The sequence below is a fragment of the Numida meleagris genome, chromosome 13 (assembly GCF_002078875.1).
Source record: "Numida meleagris isolate 19003 breed g44 Domestic line chromosome 13, NumMel1.0, whole genome shotgun sequence".
Lineage (NCBI taxonomy): Eukaryota > Metazoa > Chordata > Aves > Galliformes > Numididae > Numida > Numida meleagris.
The window spans coordinates 6371233-6389301 of NC_034421.1; the positions used below are offsets into that span (position 1 = coordinate 6371233).

The following is an 18069-nucleotide window of genomic DNA, read 5'->3' on the forward strand; positions in this document are numbered from 1 at the left end:
CGCTCCCACCCGCGGGCGGAGGGGGGCGGGCACGCGTGGGGCGAACCCGCCCGGGGATGGGGCTCACGCGTGGGGCGGCCCCGCGACACCCCCGGGGCACGGGACAGCCCCCTCGGGTCGGGGGGGGGGTGAGGGTGGGGGGCAGGCTTTGACTTCTCAGCTGCTATTTTATTTTTTTCTTCTTTTTATCATTTCGAATGTTTGGAGTGGCGCAGCACCCAGCGGAGTGGGAGGGGAGATAGCGGGGGGGAGGGGGCGTTCCAGCCTTAAATAACCGGCACGTCCCGTGTCACGCAATTAGCAGCCGGCAGCGCTAATTAGGTTGCGCGGGCTCCTGGTGTGAGTGTGGAAACGTGGCTCGTGTGTGCGTCCATTTCTCGTTCGGGATGGGATTCCCCTGCACCCTGCGAAATGCACCGCCCCAAAGCGGCAGTTCGGGCGCTGCGCCTCCGAGCGGGTGCGTGAAACGGTTGGTGGGGGGGGACCCAGCAGCAGCCAAGCAAACCCCTGTCCCAAAGCAGCACAGCGCCTGTCTGCATCGGGAGGGCTGCATAAATCCCACCCGGTGCTGCAGCAGCGATGGCACAAAGGTCCCAGCCCGGGGGGGCTTGTGGGGCTGTGTCCCCTCGTCCTGGAGGCTCCATGGGGATGCTCCCTGCATCCGTCTCGCCACGCGCCTCCAAGCTCTGAGTCTTCCTTCCAGCCCTATCTGAAATCAGTGGTGTCTTAATTAACCTATTAATATAATTAGCTCTTTTTATAATTGGATTCGCCAAGTCTTCCAAGAGATAGAGCATCGTGGGGAGGGGGAGATGGCAGCCTGAGTGCAGAGAGTGCAAAGCTGTGCAAACACCACAGCGCTGACACTTCTGCGTGGTGACGCAGGTGACAAGCTGCACAATGGCACAGACACCTGGATGCACACTTTATTGATGGCACAGCTGCACGGTTGCATGATGGCACAATGACACAGTTGCAGGATTACCTGGCTGCACGGTGGCATGGCTGCATGGTGGCAATGTTGCAACGTAACAAAGCTGCCCGGTGAGATGGCGGCACTGCTGCACAGTGGCACGGCTGCCAAGTGGCCTGGCTGCATGGTGACAGCGTTGAACGGTAACACAGCTGCCCCGTAGCACAGTGGCACTGCTGTACAGTGGTATGGCTGCAGGGTGACATGGCTGCATGGTGTGACATGGCTGCATGGTGTGGCACAGCTGCACGATGACATGGCTGCATGGTGTGGCACAGCTGCACGATGACATGGCTGCATGGCAGCAGTGTTGCACTGGGCAGCGAGATGATGGCACTGCTACATAACAACGTGGTGACACGGCTGTACGGTGGCACGGCTGCTCGATGACATGGGTGCATGGTGCCACAGCTGCACGGTGACACAGTGACACGGTGACACTGCTGCAGGAGGGGCTTTGTGCCCTCTCGTGGCTGCGCTCGCAGGAGGCTCTGCCCGTTCCATCCCATCCCATCCTGCACGGCCGCTTTTCAACGCGAGGAAATAAAGGCCGGAGCGCAGCAGAGAACCCTACCGGTTCCCAGCCCAAAGGTTCCCTGGGGAAAAACACGAAGGGAAGAAGGTGACGAGGAAGTGAATCTGTTATCGGGAGCAGTTTGATAAATAAAAACGCATCCAAAATCCGCGCGGCACTTGCCAGCTCTTGTTGAGTTTACGCAAGTGATTAGAGAGAGGAACTGTTTCACTCCGGGCGAGAGCTGGTGGGAGCAGTTCCAGCCCCGTGTTTGGGCTGGGGGGGTGGGGTTGTTGTTGTTGGAAAATGCCAATTTGTCAAAATGGGAACGTTTGGCAGCAATATATCCGTGCTGACAAACTTCTGTCTGCACACAGCCAGGGAGGCTCAGGAAAGGCAGCGGAGCGAGTGCATCACCCGCACCCTCATCGTCCTCAGGCCAGGAGGATCCCGTGGGGCTGGGGCTGCTTTGTGGGGCTGTGTTGTGGGGCTGTGTTGTGGGGCTGTGTTCTGGGGCTGTGTTCTGGGGCTGTGTTCTGGGGCTGTGTTCTGGGGTTGTGTTTTGGCTCTGCCCCATCTCCCGCTGCAGCATAAGGCAGAATGCAAAGAGCGGTGCCTTTGCCTTTCTTACCCTCCAGACTAGGGGGGAAAGTGGGCTTAAAATGGGACCTGGAGGTGCAGTGCTGGGGCAGCCCAGGTCACTAAAGGCCGCAAGTGCTCAGCTGCAAGTTGTTCTGCAAAATTTAAATGTTTAATGTTGTTCGATTTAAAATAGGTGGGCTGCAGTTTTCAGCTTTTTGAGATTTCTTTCCAATCCATCATTTCAATGTCATTTTAAAAGGGGTAGAGGTGTTTTTAGGGACAAAACCCCACATTTTGACTCAGGGACACGCAGGGTTCCTTGCAGGCAGGTTTGGGGGTCTTGGTGCCAGCAGGAATGGGTCTGGGGGGTCGTGGTGCCGTTATTTCCACCTTCAGCCATAAACAGACTGTTCTGAGATGGGCAGCTCTGATGTTCCCGTGTTCAGTTCCCGTGTTCCCCTCGGGTAGGGGTCTGTAGCTGTCCCCCAGGGGCTCTTAGGGTCCAGGAGCCTCAGGGCTGCCCTGGAGGAGGCAGATGAAAGTATCCAGGGCTGACAAAAGCGTTATGGATGGGCTGCGGGGAGCGGCGTGCAGACGCTGCTGCGGATGTGGAAGGAGCCTCCGCGCTTCCGACCCTGATGGATGAGATGTGAGGGCCGACGCCGCACTCACTGCATCACTGCTCCCTCCACCTCTGCCTGGGGAGGAGGGTGCACGAGCCCCGCAGATGGATGGCTGTGCTATGGGAAGGGGGGGCATTGCTCCCCAGGGCCAGGGTCTTTGGAGGAGGGGGGGCACTGGAGCTGTGCAGGGGAAAATGCGTGGAAGTGAGATGCATCCATGAGCTCCCGCCACGTTGGTGATGCTCAGAACTGGAACATGGGCACCAGGAGGAGAAAAGAAACAGCAGAGGGGGGTGTCAGGGAGGACTCCCACTGGCAGGGTGCATTGGGCAGCCCCATCCCATGGCAGCACCCAGGAGTGGCTCAGCTCTGGAGGATGGAGACACTGGGATAGAGCAAATTCCCAGGACAGTATTCTCCGAAACTCCCTGTGCTCTGTGCAGGGCTTCCCCTGCAGCACCTCTGTTCCCATTTCCCCTTCATTACAACCTCTCCTCAAGCCCCTGGGCTCAAGCAATTGAATTCCAGCATGGTCCACATAGGGAAACATCATAATGGTGCTGTGTGAGCTCAGTGCTCCCCTCACCCGTCCTTCTCCCCCATCCCAAACCCTCACCCCTGAGCGGGATGGGACTCGGTAACGCTCTGAGCATCCCCCCCAGCCCCTTTCCCAGAGCCCCCCTGGCCATGCAGCACACAGGCAGGAGCCACTGTGGGTCTCCTGAAGTCTGTTATTATAAAGAAAGAAAGAAAATGGCTCAAGGGATCAGCGGGGATAAAAAACGCTTTAGCAACACAGGAGATCATTTAACAGGTCACCTCCGCTGCGGAGTTCGCCCAGCTGATAAAGGCGAGTAAACTTATTAAAGAGCACACAGCTTGATTCGAAACGGCTGCTCCCAAACAGCCAATTACTCCGGGCCGTTCCAATCCAATTAGGAAGGCTGTTTCCCTGATTACGGCGGTGTGTTTTACAAATACGGCACAGCTCCTTGGGTTCAAAGAGCAAACCATGAAAGGGGGTTTGGAGAGGGGTGAGCCAGTGCCTGCAGCCAGGGGAGGAGCAGGGATGTGGGTCCTTGTGCCTTGGGATGCAGGTCCCTGTGTCCCGGGATGTGGGTCTCTATGCACAAGGATGCAGGTACCACTCCGGATGGGGATGGCTGAGTCCTGCAGACAGCCATGCTCACTAGATGAGCAGCCCCGTGCCTGACCCTAAAGCATCCCAGCCCTGCACAGGCCAGCCAAGGAGACAGGGTGCATCTCCTTGGGAGTACCCTCCAGGGTCTCTGTCCCAGTCACTCCACCACGGTCCCAGCAAAGGCCATCCCATCTCAACCTCAAGATAATGGCACGGGGGGATCTGGCCCCATCCTCCCTGCAGGGAGAGGCAGCTTGTAGAGGGAGGAACCTAGGATGGCTTTTCCTAAGCTCAGAGCCTGCTGAGGCCAGGCCCTCACTGCTTGGATGGATGTGACTATGAGAAGGAGGAGGAATGCATTGTGTCTCTTTCTAACCAAGACTGCAGGCGCTGCGGTGCAGCAAATGGATCCAATCCAAGAGCTGGAGTTTCCCATTGCGCTGAAGGAGACACAGCGAGCCCATCACCATGGGCACTGAAAATTAACCTGCGGGCTCCATCCTCATCCCAACAATGCAGCGGGGCTCGGGAGGGGCTGCATGGAGCCAGGAGCAGGGCTGGAGCTCCTCTGCTCGCTCAGTGCCTTCACCGCCATCCAAACCTTCACCACAACCGCTCCAACGGGTTCGCTGGCACGCGGCCACCTCTGGGGTGTAGCACAGCCCCTGTTATTAAAATGTGTGACAGCAGCTCAAGATGGAAAGTGAAGTTGTACATTCTCCATCTGAAACTCCGGGAGGAATTTCAAGCAGGGGAATGCAATTTCCAGCCTGGAGGAGAGCCAGCAGCGCCAGGGCGAGATTTTTCTTAATATGGTTTTGCAAAACTTGAACACAGAAAATTGCCCGTCGCTGTAGCAATAACAGTGAGCTGCAGACAGCTCCGCGTGGCGTCCGCACAGCACCAGCAGCCCCGTGCCCCAGCTCCTGTGCCACACTCCGTGCCACCGCCAGCACATTCCGGCCTCGTAGTTCCCAAACAGTGACAGCACATTTTGTAGAAGGCAAACGCTGGTGCTCGCGGTGTCCCCCAGGCAGGAGGAGGTTTTACCCCAAGATCCTGCTGCTTGCAGCAGCCCAGGGTTCAGTTCCACGCTGTTCTCTTCAAAATGGCAGTGGGGCAGTGGTGGGGCAGGATATGGGTCCCAGTAGGGCGGCCCTATCCCCAGGTCCCCACCGCGTCTGTGGCCGCCCGCAGCAGCGCGGAGCCGCCTGGCGCTGGGCCATCGCATTTACAGAGGGAGCCTGCCCCCTGGTTCTGCTTTTGATTTAAATAATCCCAATAAGGGGGTAAAGCAGCCAAAACCCACTGATTTTTTTTTTAATTTTTTTTTTTTTAAAGCTTCAATTTTAAAAAATAATATCTGTGAAATGTGCGATTCTTATTAGAGTAGGCAGAGCTGCGGGGTGTCAGACACAGCCTGTCCCTGCCCAAACTCCCGTCCCCGGGACTCCAGCTATTAACTGCGCCATCCTCCGCGCCGCTTCCCAGCCTTGGCTCTGCTTTCCTTCTCATTCTTTCATGCAAAAGTAAACTTGGGGCTGAGTGCAATTACTCGCTTATTGGTGCCCTCCCGGGCGAAATCTCAGCACTGACAACAGCTTCACATCATCCTGGAAGCAAAAAAACACACAGGGAAGGGGGGAGGCACAAAAACAAAGGCACATTTTCTATTGGTTTGCTGATACCCGGCAACTAGTCGCAGGATTTTTCTATAGGATTTTCTTTATATTTCTATAGGATTTTTTTAATCCTGTTGGAGATATATGGGGTGAAACCCAACATTTGGATGGAGTTAGCAGCTCACCAGAGGGCTGTCAGGTTGCCTCCAGCCCAAGAGAAAGCCATTTCCAGCTGAGAAAGTCACCCCTTTGAGAAGCCACCAAATATTGCTGTGTTTGCAGGCAAAGAACTGCTGCAGCCAAAGCTGATGGAGTGGGAATGCAGCTGGATGCAGCCTGGGGACCCCACCCTCGTTAGCTGCCCTTCATTAGCTGCCCCTCATTAGCTGCCCCTCATTAGCAGCCCTTTGCCCCCATGGTTGCTTCTGCCTGTCTGCTACAGCAGCCAGTATGGTGCATGGTTGACTGGCCAGTGATATTTCAACCATTGCTTACCTGCTCCTTATGAGCTTAATAACTCAGTGGAACCATCATTATGTGCTCATTGCTGATCTCATTTAGAGTTAATTACATGCCAGATAGATGTATCTCTAATGTGCTTGGAAGCATCCCAATGAAGGCTCTGAGCAGCCATCGATGAACACGAACACGAGCGTTCATTCTGTGTGGTGCTTGTTTGTAGGTCTAAATCGATGGCATCTTCCGACTCAGGCATCTTCCAACTCAGCAAATGTGAGCTGCTTTGGGCAGCCCCACACCCATTGCTTCTGGGATGGGAGGGCTGGAGCACAGCTGGGCATCTCCGTCCATACCACACCCGCAGAGCTTGTTGTCTTGGAGTGTAGAGCTGGGGTGATCCCCCCACCACCTGCAGAATCCCCCCCGTGTACACACAGAGCTGTTCTCCATCCAGCACCATGTGCTTGCGCCAAGTTGCAGCCGGAGCGCTCTGTGCTGCCGTGCCCAACCTCTGTGGGAAGTGCCTTGTTTCAAGCAAATCAGTTTACAAGTTTCCTCTTCTTTTGCAAAAAAAAAAGAAAAAAAAAAGAATTAATTTGTGGGTAGGGGGTTGCTTTGCTGGTTTGACTTAAAGCAAAAAGTCACAAGGCGCAGATGGCCACGTTTATGAGCCTATGAAATGCCGGCATGCCCACTGCTAATTCCTGGCTCAGGTGGGGGGCTGCTTTCATTTTGCTCCAATTCAGCCACGTTTCCAGCGGCCAAGCAGAGGGGAAGGTGTGGGATCAACAACTGCAATGTGTGAAGCGAAGCCGAGCCATAGCAAAACTCAGAGTGAAGTTCTGGAGAAAGCATCTCAAGTGCATCGAGGAGTAAGAGCAGCATTTGGAGGATCCCATTTGGGAAAATGTAATCTTCAGGAGTTTGTCAGTAGCAGTAGAACTGCTGCCACTTTGGGTCAGAAACACGACTTTCAGCCCCCACAGAGCCCAAGAAGCCACACCAATGGTTCAAGCCATGCACGCAGGCAACGTGTTCTCTTTGTCCCCATTCATTGCCTACTCCAGGCTTAACTCTGTAAACTGCATATGACAGCAAAATATTTCCCCGTTAAGAACAACTAATGAACGTGTAACTGATCAGGTAACGAACACAATGAGCTCATGCTCCTGTTCCCCCAAGCGGCCACGTGGATCGTGCACACTCCAGAACTGCAGCGTGGAAATCAGTGCAGGGGCACTCATGGGTTGTGAGCTGGGTGGGAAATACCCACATTGTGGAGGGGTTTGGGGTGATAAGAAGCAAAAATCAAAGCTCTCCATCCCCACAGGTTCCCCAAAGCTCTCCCATCCCCATAGGTTCCCCAAAGCTCTCCCATCCCCATAGGTTCCCCAAAGCTCTCCCATCCCCATAGGTTCCCCAAAGCTCTCCCACCCTATGGGTTCCCCAAAGCTCTCCTATCCCCACCAGTCCCCATAGATCCCCATGCCATGCTCAGTGGTGAGGGTTGATCTCCCATCTCTCACCATCTGCAGAGCATGTGCTGCAGCACTCAGCGGGGGGCTGGAAAGCTCCAAATAGAAGCGGGCGTGGGGTCCGCCTGCCGGCTGCAATACCTTCACACCAATAAAGTGCAGGTGCTGGGGGATTGTGTGCGCTTATCTGCACGCTTCAATAGCACTGAGATTGTGCTTCCTGGTGCCCGGCCCCCTCCCAGCTCACACATGGTGGGAAAAAGCTTGGAAAAGGCTGAGCTTGGAGACAAAAGCCTCTTGGTGAGGATCCCCTTTCCTGATGACAGTGGGCATCTGGTTCCTATAGCACAGGCACCCCATGTGCTGCCTGACCCCATGGTGCAGGCTAGTGCAGCCCCACTGGAGGGAGTGGAGCTGTGTATGGAGCTGGGTTGATGACAGCAGCTTTCAGGCAGCTCAGCCAGCCCCTGGTGTGTCTGGGAGGGAGGGAGCCAGAACCAGAGCTGCAGTAACCTGAGGCTGCTCGGAGTGAGTGGCTCTGGGGGCAGTGGGAGACTGCTGGAATGGCATCACTCCATGCAGGCACCCACCAGTATCCCATGGTGGGCCCTGAAGCTTTGACTGGATATCAGGAGGGCTCATGTTGGAGCGAGGTGGAGAGCATCCCAGGTATCCATGGTGCAGGATGGCCAGTGGTTGAAAACAACATGTGTGTATAAAATCTGAGATGCTGGCAGTGGATTTAGCATCACGCTGGGGGAATATCTGTTCTGCACCCTGCTCCCTGAGCCAGGGGCTGGGTCCCTATATCTGCACCAGGAGGGGACAGGTGCTGCCCAGCAGTGGAAGCAGCATTTCCTTGTGTTGCACCACATCCCAGCCAAGGGATGCTGACCTGGGTGAGGTCTCTGCTCCACCCCAACACCAACGCTATGCTCCTGGGCTGAGCAAGCAGTGCCATCATCGCATTCAGCATTGCAGCTGGTTCCGAGGTGTCCCAGAGCGGTAACATGCAACCTAACATACCACTGGGATGGTCCCTGGCCAGGCAAGGAGAAGGAGAAGGGGCCGCCTCCAAAGCCACTCTGCAGAATCGCCCCTTCAATGCCCTACACAGGAGATGGATGAGATTTGGAGGTTACAGGTGGGCAGACCCTCAGTGATCCGCAAATCCTGGGGCACCACTCGCAGCACCTGCAGGAGTAGCACTGACCCTCCCAGGATCAGCAAGACCTACAGGCACCTCGGTGTGGGGACCAAGCAGTGGGGCCCCCCCCAGCCCCTCTCGCCCTCCCCGCAGCCCACGGGAGCCCATGTGGATGCCCCCCGGTCCTTTTTAACCTCAGATCTTTGGTATTATTAACAACATCCATGTGGGGCTCGCTCACCCGATGGGATAACATCTGGGGGATATTCATCACGACCACCGCGGGCTGCAGCCGCCCGTGCTCCCTGGGGAGCGGGATGGGTCACATCTGAGCCCCGAGTCGCTTGATGTGGAGTCATTAGCATGCACAGACTTCCAGCCCAATTACTTGACAGATGAAATCAAGATCCGCTGGCCTTATTGCTTGCATCTGGAGGGCCACATCCGTGCACACGCCTCCTTCCTCCGGCCCGGCCCCGCGCCAGCGCTCGCTTCATCTGGATGTCGTTTAACGCCGCTCTGCATATGGGAACGCATCGAATGTGCCGCCGTACAATTAGCCCTACACAACAGCAATTATCCACAGCACCTTCAGAGAGGGAAAAACACCCCATGGCATGACCCGTCCTGCTCTGCCCGCTGGGAGCAGCCCACGGCTTTCCTTCCCGCTGCAGTTGGGGATCAGACTGTGCCCATCCGCAGCTCAAGCTGCTGCCATTCTGCTGATGGATTTTGCACAAAGGAACAATTCTACCTCGTTTCTACCCATTGATGCAATCACCAGCATTGAGTGTGATGTAAGAGAAAAGATCTTAATGTTGCATTCAGACTCTCCGAAGCACTGAAGGCAGCACATGGATGCAGCCCAAGCAGAAAGCCACAAATCCCAGCAATTATGGCCCAGAAATGCTGGTGCAGGGCTGGGGCTGCTGGCACCCCTTGTACCACCCTTCAGCTGTGCCCCAGGGCCTCTCCTGGTGCTGTTAATTGAACAAGGAAGGTTCTTTGTTGTCACGTGCATCCTCTGCACTTTGCTGCTCCCGAGGGCTGGTACTCTGGGGCCAAGACCATGTGCGGGTGCAGGATGGGATCCTGCAAGTTAGGAACCTGCAGGATGAGAAACTGTAGAATGGGATCCTATAGGATGGGATCCTGTGAGACGGGATGCCACAAGAGCCAATGTCCTCGGAATGGAGCCCACCGAGCCCTGCAGCCAGCTCCGAGATGCAGAGGGGACAAGCAGTTGTGGAGGAATTCAGGCTTCTTTTTCCCCCTGCAACCCATCTGTGCTTAATTTCTTTGGGGGTTTCACTCAAAATTCTTCAGATTCTATGGCAAATGCTTTGCAGTGCTCAGTTCAGCTTGCCTCGATGGCTGCCCAGTTCAGGGCTGCCTGCACCGCCCTTCCAAATCCACCAACAACCAATGCCCAACAAATACACAACAAATATCCAACTGGTTTCACCAGCAGAGAGGCTGCAACAGCCTTTATGGGGCTGTGGCAGCAGAGGACAACAGGTTTGGTGTCAGAGGACCATACCGTGCATCGTTGCTCCCATCCATCCTCCGTTCCTGCACTCTGTGCTCCATGCAGGGAGCAGAGCACTCAAACCCTTCTGCAAACCCCTGGAAGGGGCAGAGCACACCCTGCCTGGGGACAAGGCACAGCCATGACCTATCCCACAGACCGGAGCTGGGAACCGAGAGGCGGACGGAGGCAGAATTCAGCCCTGCGAGAGCTCTGATGGAGGTGGCTCTCCATTCTGTTTGCTCCCCTCATTTGTAGCAACAAATCGCTTGTTTTGCCCTAATTTTACAATTACCACATGGTAGCTCTGGGCTACAAGGAAACACCCCGGCCTGGGGAGCTACGCTGCAGCGGTATCCTGCACCAGGTCACTGCTAATTAGACACTAATTTTACAGACTGCTTTATGGCTTTGCAGTCCCTGAGCCTTCCCCATGGGCTGCAGCCCTGCGGCCATGGCTGTGTGTCCTTGGGGACGTGTGCCTGCAGCACGGCACAGGCTGAGCTCAGAGCTGTAGCTCCCATGGCACTGCCCTGGTCAGGGGAGAGGGGTCAGGAATCTTTCAAGGCCCTCTGCCACGTGGACGAGAAACTCAAATCCTGCACGATACCGTGTAGCAGCAATCCGCTCCAACCGGGAGCAGCCCTCATCCATGTTCAGTATGGGCCCCGTTTCAAAGATTTAAGTGGTGTCTCGGCTTGACGTGGGCTGTCTGCGGGAGTAAGTTTCCTCCCCAGAGCATACATCCAAAGCTCTGTTTTGATAAGCATCAAGATACCAAGCTGGCCTCAAATGGAGAAATTAAACGAATACCTTGCATATTTTGGTGGCTCACGCACGTGAGCAGCTGTAATGGAAGACACGACCCGTCTCGCCCTGCAGCGTGTATTGGCAAATTGCAGCTTCTAATTATTTCGCCCGGTTTCACCTACACCCAGGCAGAGGTGCTCACCTAAAACCACCTGAAACCATCACTGCAGATGGGTCGGCAGCTCAGGGTTGGAGTTGGGCTTGGGGGTCTCAGAGGGCTTTTCCAACCTTGATGATCCTATGGTTCTATGATTTCCTGAGGCAAGCAGATGGAAAGTGCCACAGCCAAAGCTGACTCCTTCAGGGAGATGAGTCTGTGGCAAAAAATCAGTTTTGCCCAAAACTTTGCATGGAGCGTGCAGTGCCTAGATGGACGGACAGATGTACAGGGGCATTGCTGAGCAATCCCTGAGCATTCTGTCCCCCGTCATAGCCCGAGCGCTTGGCCCGCCAGAGTCAACAGCTTAAATTAATCGGAGATTAACGGGCTCAATTCCTCACTTTGATTTTATGCCTGTGGGATGCTTAAAGCGCAGAGAAGTTAATTTCCAGCAGAGCTGTCGTGCTGCTGGCAGGCACGAGCAGGGCCATAAAATACCATCCCTGCCTCAAGACGTCAGAGGGGAACAAAGATAGACCATGATGCAGAAAAGATGCGCATGTTTAAAAACGTCTCCTAAGGATGCCACGCCGTCCCGAAGACGCGTGTCTGCAGCTCTCCCCTGAGCTGATCGCTTCCCCCACCAGCAGTTTGCACCACTGATTCCTCTCGGTGCCCTTCCAGTCTTTGTTTTGCACCTAACGCTGCTGCAGCTGTGCAGTCTCGGTGCTTGCAGGAGCCCCACGAAGGTGCCTGCTCGGAGGTGGCCTCTGCACCCGCAGCCCCGGAGCCGCTGTGGGTTTGGCAAAAATTCTTGGCAGTCCTCCCACTGCTTCCCTTCCCCTGAAATTAAAGGATAGAGCCGAAGCAAGCCCTCCATCTAAATTAAAACGAGCTATATTTACTGTTCATCCTAATTGAATTAGGTGAACTCCAAGCTGGATGATAAGCAGAGCCGTCCCTTGCAGTTCCTGGGCTTAATATGTTTTGCATTCAGATGAATGCACGGCAGTGTGTCATCGGGTTCAAAGCAGAGGAATTTGGTCCTGGGCTATTTTCCTCCTGCTTTGACAAGGTTAACTGTGAAACTTGTGGGGTGGCACAGGTACAGGCAACCATGCCCCTGTGCCCTGGTACCATCTCCAGTGTCCCTACCAGCAACAGGTGGCACACAGCCCCTAAGGGAGAGACTCTGCTGTCCCCATCCCACAGTGAGACCCCAAAAGATGGGGTAGCAAAAAGGATGAGAGTAGAGCAAAATAGCGCGATAGGACAGAGATATCTGGGGGAAGGGAGACGTGCCACAGGCCCTTATGCCATCAAGATGAACACAATTTGGAAAACTCACACAGGAGGCTTCAATAAGACCACAGGGCTTTGCCAAGAGTCACACTTCCTATATCGCAATGCATAAGATCTAGACATGTAAGACATGAAGAAAGCACTGTCAGGGTTGGCCAGTGCCAGCCAGCAAATATATAACAGTGGAAACATGAAATATTAATCACTGGTGCATAAAACAATAGGAAAAACCTGCCTCTTCGGGCAGCCATCAATCCTCACTCAGCAGGGAACATCAAGAGACGCTAATACCATGCAGGTTCTGCTTAAATATTTGCCTTCCTTAATGCTCACGCAAGAAGCATTTGCTTTGAAGTTGAAAATAGACTGTAAATGTCTTTTGTGAGAGATGAAACATGATAAGACATGAAGCTAGGAGGCTAAACTGTAGTTAATCACAGTGGTTTTACAAGCAACAAATCATTACCGCAGACAGAGCGGTGCAGCACCTAAAAGCACCGCGTGGCCCATGGGACACCAGCACTGCCGTCCTGCCAAGTCTGGGGTGTCCCCATGGTCCCCAAGGCCATCGATGTCCAATGCACCCTGCAGAGCAGCATGAGCATGAATGGATCTCTTTGTATTTTTAAGCAAAAGTTGATTTTCTCAGTGGACCAACATCATTTGGGGGGGTTGGAATCTGCTGCTGAAAGTGGCTGTGGGGCTGTATTGGATCCTGCACTGGGGGGTGGGTTGCAGTGAGGTCCCCCTGCAGTGCTGCAACAGTGTTGGTGCATCCCCAGCACCTTTCGTAGAATCATAGAATGGCTTTGGTTGGGAGGAACCTTAAAGATCACAGAACCATAGAATGGTTTGGGTTGGTAGGAACCTTAAAGATCATCGAACCATGGAATGGTTGAGCTGGGAGGAATCCTAAAGATCACAGAATCATGGAATGGTTGGGTTGGGAGGGATCTTAAAGATCATCTGGTTCCAAAAGTTCTGGTTTTGGGCAGCTCCATGCTGGGCCATGGGGTGCCCGCCATGCTCTTGCTTCCCCATGTTGGGGGTGCTTTGCCCCAGGCTCTGGGAGACCCAAGCAGGGAAAGCTACCTGAAGAAACTGGGATGAGCTTGAGATGCAGATGGAGCCCCCAGCTCTTTGGGTGCTCTGAAGGGAAATAGCACAGGAGGAGGCATGGGACGGGGCAGGATGAGTGCAGCTCCATCTCCCTTAGGCCCAGCAGCATCCCAGGGACAGGTATTTCACACATCAGAAACGCAGATTATGATTAGAAGCGACGTGCACTTGGGAGCAAGAGATAAGACCCCAAAGCAAGCGTGTAAGTATGACTGATTAACAAATAAACCCTCACTAATTGCCTTAAAAAGTCAGATCTCAGCATCCAGGGAAGAAAAAAAAAATCAATTTTCCTTGGGCTAAACATTTTTCCAGCAAGCTCAGACTTGCTCCGACTAGTACCAGTCATTATCTCCCTAATTAACACGCACCGCAAACTGCAAAGAAATTTCTCCACATTACGGCTTGGGAAGGTTCCCTGAGATGGAGCAAACTTGATGGAATAGGGCAGCGATAGCGAGCGGTGGCTGTAGGGTGGGAGGCAGCCAAGTTATTACCGGTGAATGGAGGGAAATAAGCCCCTAATTTTCTCCAGCTGTTGGTGGATGTGCTCTATTAATAGGTGTGCTCCTCTCTAGCCCTCCACCCAAACTGAAACAAAACTGAGGATACACAGGGAAAGAAACCCTTGGCAGGCGGAGGGCTCCCCGCCCAGCCGGCTCGCTTGGAGGAATAATGGTAATTAGAGCTTCCTAATGCCTCCAGGTCATTTTCCTTGTGTAAGGTAATTTCTATAGGGCTCGTTGGCTTTATTAGGAGAATTAATCCGAGGCTCACCGGGCTCTGGCCATTCGCCTTTCCACCGCTGGAGCCATGCCAGTGAGGGTCAAAGAGGCAGCTCCACCCCGTGCCATGCAAATAACAAAAAATTAAAAAATTAAAAATTGAGGTCAGCCGCAGGCTACGGGGGAGGAAATTAATGATCTTTTAAACAACCAGGGAAGTTTACATAGGCCTGCTAACGTAATTCAATTTCTGTCTTCAGAGCCCTTGATGTCATTAAACCCACGTCGCCAATCCGGGGCCTCTTTTGCCCAACTAAGCAAAACCTTCTCATTAAGGCAGAATTGTCATTAGGGTAGGAATAAAATGAGGATTAATGGTGGGGGAAGGACCGCTGAACACAGCCCATCGCTGAGGGGAGAGGGAGAACGGGGGGGGGGGAGTGGGGCGGAGGTGCTGGGGGGGCACAGGGGCAACACCCCTCCCCGCAGCACCACCTGCTCCAGCCCTGCCCAAATATCTGCGTGCATCAGCGGCTCAGCCCCGCTGGAGCATCCCGGGCTGGTCGGCTCGGGGGTGGGTTTCCCACTCGGAAAAACAAGGGGAAAATCCACCCCGCGAGGCCGCTGTTCCTTTGCGGAGGAGAGCTGAGGAGGACCCGCGGGAGGCTGCAGCCTTCACGGGGCTGCGAACGGCGCTGGCACCCTCCTGTGTCTGCGGCCGCGCACTGCAAGCGGCACCGGGAGCGCTCCGGGGTGTGCCCGCTGTCCCCTCCCGGTGGCACTGCCGCGCTCGGATACCCCAAATCCTCCTGGTGGGGCGGGGGGAGCAGGCTGGGGACGGGGATGGGGACAATCTCCGCTCCAGCCTCTGGATTTCGATTGAGGTCACCAGGCCAGAGGTGAAGCCGCGGATCAGGGGATCAATCAGCCGGAAGCTGATTAGCAGTTAGTGTAACAGAGCCATCAGAGGCTGAATCCGACCCAGGACAGCTGGGGCCGCGGGCAGCACCGTGGGGATGCAGAGCCTCACAGAACCAGCCCCAGCCAGGAGCTGGGGAGCTCACTGAGAACACACCATGAAACAACCTAAACCCAGCTGCAGCTGAGCTAAACTACAAATTTAAGGAACAAGAAAACCTTTCCCAATTAAATTGTGACCTCAGCAAAGCCCAAAGACCTCTAAAGCACCAGCATCTCCCTTTTTCAGGCAGCCAAAGCTAGGGTAAAGATAATAAAGCCCCCACCAACTCCAGACCATTCCTGTTGCAGTGCCCCAGCGCTGGGTGCTGCGCTGCTCTGTGTCTGCCCCTCACATCTCAGGTCTGGAGATCCAGAGACATAGAGGAAATCTGCTGCCAGCTCGCTGGCCAGGACGTTGGGAATGCAGAATGGATGCACGTGGCAATGCCTTGCACGTGTCCTGCTCCTGCCGAGCCTCGCCGTGCTTCAGCCACCAAGAAAACCCACAGAGAGGTGCCCCAGGGTGGACCCCCCAGCACCGTGGTGCCAGCAGAAATGCTTTTTAGAAGAAAGAAAAAAAAGCTATTTCTCTGATACAGTGAATCAGTGGTTTATTTTCAGTATTTGGAGGTACCAGGCCAGCAGTGAGGAGCTGGCACAGTGCACTTCTTGGTGCCAGAAGGGTTTAAGGAGACAAAATGAATGCAGAGAAAAGTGCCCTGAGTGCAGCCAAACCGTAACACGCACTGACCAGAGATGCAATGCCAGACCCAAAGGTCAGACAAAGGGTTGCTGTGCTCAAAAATCCTCCCGTACTGATGTCAAAGAGGAGGATTTTTGTTTCTGGGCAGTGAACAAAGCAGGATGGTGAGGGAAGGCCACGAATCAGGCCCTGAATTAAGAAGAAATCAGTGCCAGAGCCCTTCTGAGTGCAGAGAGAATGCAAATTTGATTCCTAAAGCCTGAGTAGTGCGAGGTGCAGCCAGCAGGCTGGTTCTGGCCTCCCTGCAGCAGGGGGAACCGTTAACGTCACCGGGGTTACAGCAGAGTGACACACAAGGTGGGAGGCCAGAACCAAGCCCCAAGGTCACAGTGAATCCAGAACCGCCTCTGCTATGTGCGAAATGGGCAAAGGGCTAAACGCCTGGCTGCCATCCAGCAGGATCATAAAACATCGCCGCCCTCGCATCCCAGGAGGATTTACAGAGGACAATTCATACCATGATCCCAGCCCAGAATAGCACCAGAGATTAACCCGGATTCTGATCCCAGCTAATCCAGCAGGAGATGGCAGCGGAGCAGCTCTGGGTGGCAGCGGTGCCGGGTCACGGCCCGTCCTTCTTGGCCGTGATGGTAAGAGTCCTGGCACATGCTGCTTGCCATGGGCAGAGGAAGGGATGCTCGGGAGGAGAGATGGTTGGGGAGGGGGAAAGGGCAGGTGAAACAAAGAGCTGCAGCCTTCAGCACAATTTGTGCCAAACAAGCCCCGCCAGCATGTACAGCTCAGCAGCTCCTCTCCCCACCCCCAGCTCCCTCCCAGCACCCAGGACTGGGGCGTCTCGGGGCAGGGAAGCGGACGGGGAAACCAGGGGCTCCGTCACGGTCCCTGCTCCCAGCACACCCCAGCTGTGAGCACAGCCCCTATCAGTGGTCATGTAGAGCAGCTCGCTTACTTCTCTTTCGGGTCTTTGTCTGGTTTGCCTAAAAGAAGACGAAGAAAGAAATCAGTGCCTGCGTTCCTTGCTCCAGAGCCCCCAGCCCATTTTATGCAGTTACTTCGTCACGCACAGCATTGCAGCCTCATACACAGAACAGCACGGCACAGCTGGGTGCTGCCCTGAATGCAGACACAGCCTCCAAAATCGGGTTTTTTTTTTTTCTGACACCAGGGAAACAAGAAGCACAATAACCACATGGGAAGGAAGCACTGTCCTCCCTGCAAACTTCCTCCCTGTGCACAAAGCAGAGGCAATACCCACACCTACACGTGACCGCTGCTGGGAAGGAGCCAGCAAAGCCCCATCCTCCAGCAGCCTCATGCCCTGCTTTGCAGCACCAAGGTTCCTCCGAAACACAGGGACCTGCAGCCACCTCCATCCCTCTGCATTTAACTGAGCAAAGTCTCCATGGAGCCTGACCAAGTTAAGATGTTTGGGGCTTGTTTAGGACTGGGAGCAGCGCATCCCTTGGCAGCGTAGCCAGGCTTCAGCAGCTCCCCCTAAAATAACCGCACAGACGGAGGCAGCCACCAAACCCCATCCCTCACCTTTAGGGATGAATTTCAGCGAGCTGCTGAATATTCAGAACCGGGACTGCCCCCGCTGGGGGCCGTCATTGAGGAACTCGTGGCCCAGCCCGTTGCCGCACTTGCCGCAGGACACCTGGCGATACAAAGAGAGGGTTAGGAAACAAGTGAAAAAAAAAGAGAGATGATGCTAAGAAAAGAGGATTTGGGTTTTTTTGAGGGCGCTGTTTCACGGTCGTCACCTTTAAGGCTCCCGGACGCTCTTTGCGCTTGGCCACGCTGTCCTCGTGGATGGTCTCGGTGAAGGCTGGCCACGGGGACGAGTGCTCGTACTTGGCGCGGCTGGAGAACAGCTCGTAGCCGCACCGGGCGCACACGTACACGCCTGGGGAGGACGACACGAGGGGGTCAGCCGCGGGGATCCCCGCTCGTCCCCAGCCGCCCCGCGGCCACGTCAGCCACCACGGGACTCTCACGCGCGTTGGACTTTAGCCACCACGGACAGCTGCCAGTCCCAAGGAGCCGGCAGCGAGCGGGGCTTTGGGGGCCGGAATCCGCCATCCCTACCCGGGGTCCCCCGCCACCACCCGGCCCCGCTCACCCGGCTCGAAGTGGTCCTTGAACACCTCGCCTCCGAAAAAGGAGCAGAACGACATGGCTGCGCCTGCTACCGCCCGACCCCGCCCCGGTACCGCCCCCGGCACCGGTACCGCCCCCGGTACCCGCACCGCCCCCGGTACCGGC

At 55.1% G+C, this 18069-nt stretch overlaps 1 protein-coding gene across 1 annotated transcript; it reads right to left on the reverse strand.

Annotated features, from left to right (window-relative positions):
- On the reverse strand, nucleotides 15670-18062 carry MSRB1 (methionine sulfoxide reductase B1). The gene is made up of 4 exons (XM_021411816.1): nucleotides 17927-18062; nucleotides 17568-17710; nucleotides 17347-17461; nucleotides 15670-16781 (listed from the first exon to the last, which is right to left on the reverse strand). The coding sequence occupies exons 1-4, from the start codon at nucleotides 17979-17981 to the stop codon at nucleotides 16750-16752; spliced, it is 345 nt and encodes a 114-aa protein (XP_021267491.1). The 5' UTR covers nucleotides 17982-18062; the 3' UTR covers nucleotides 15670-16749.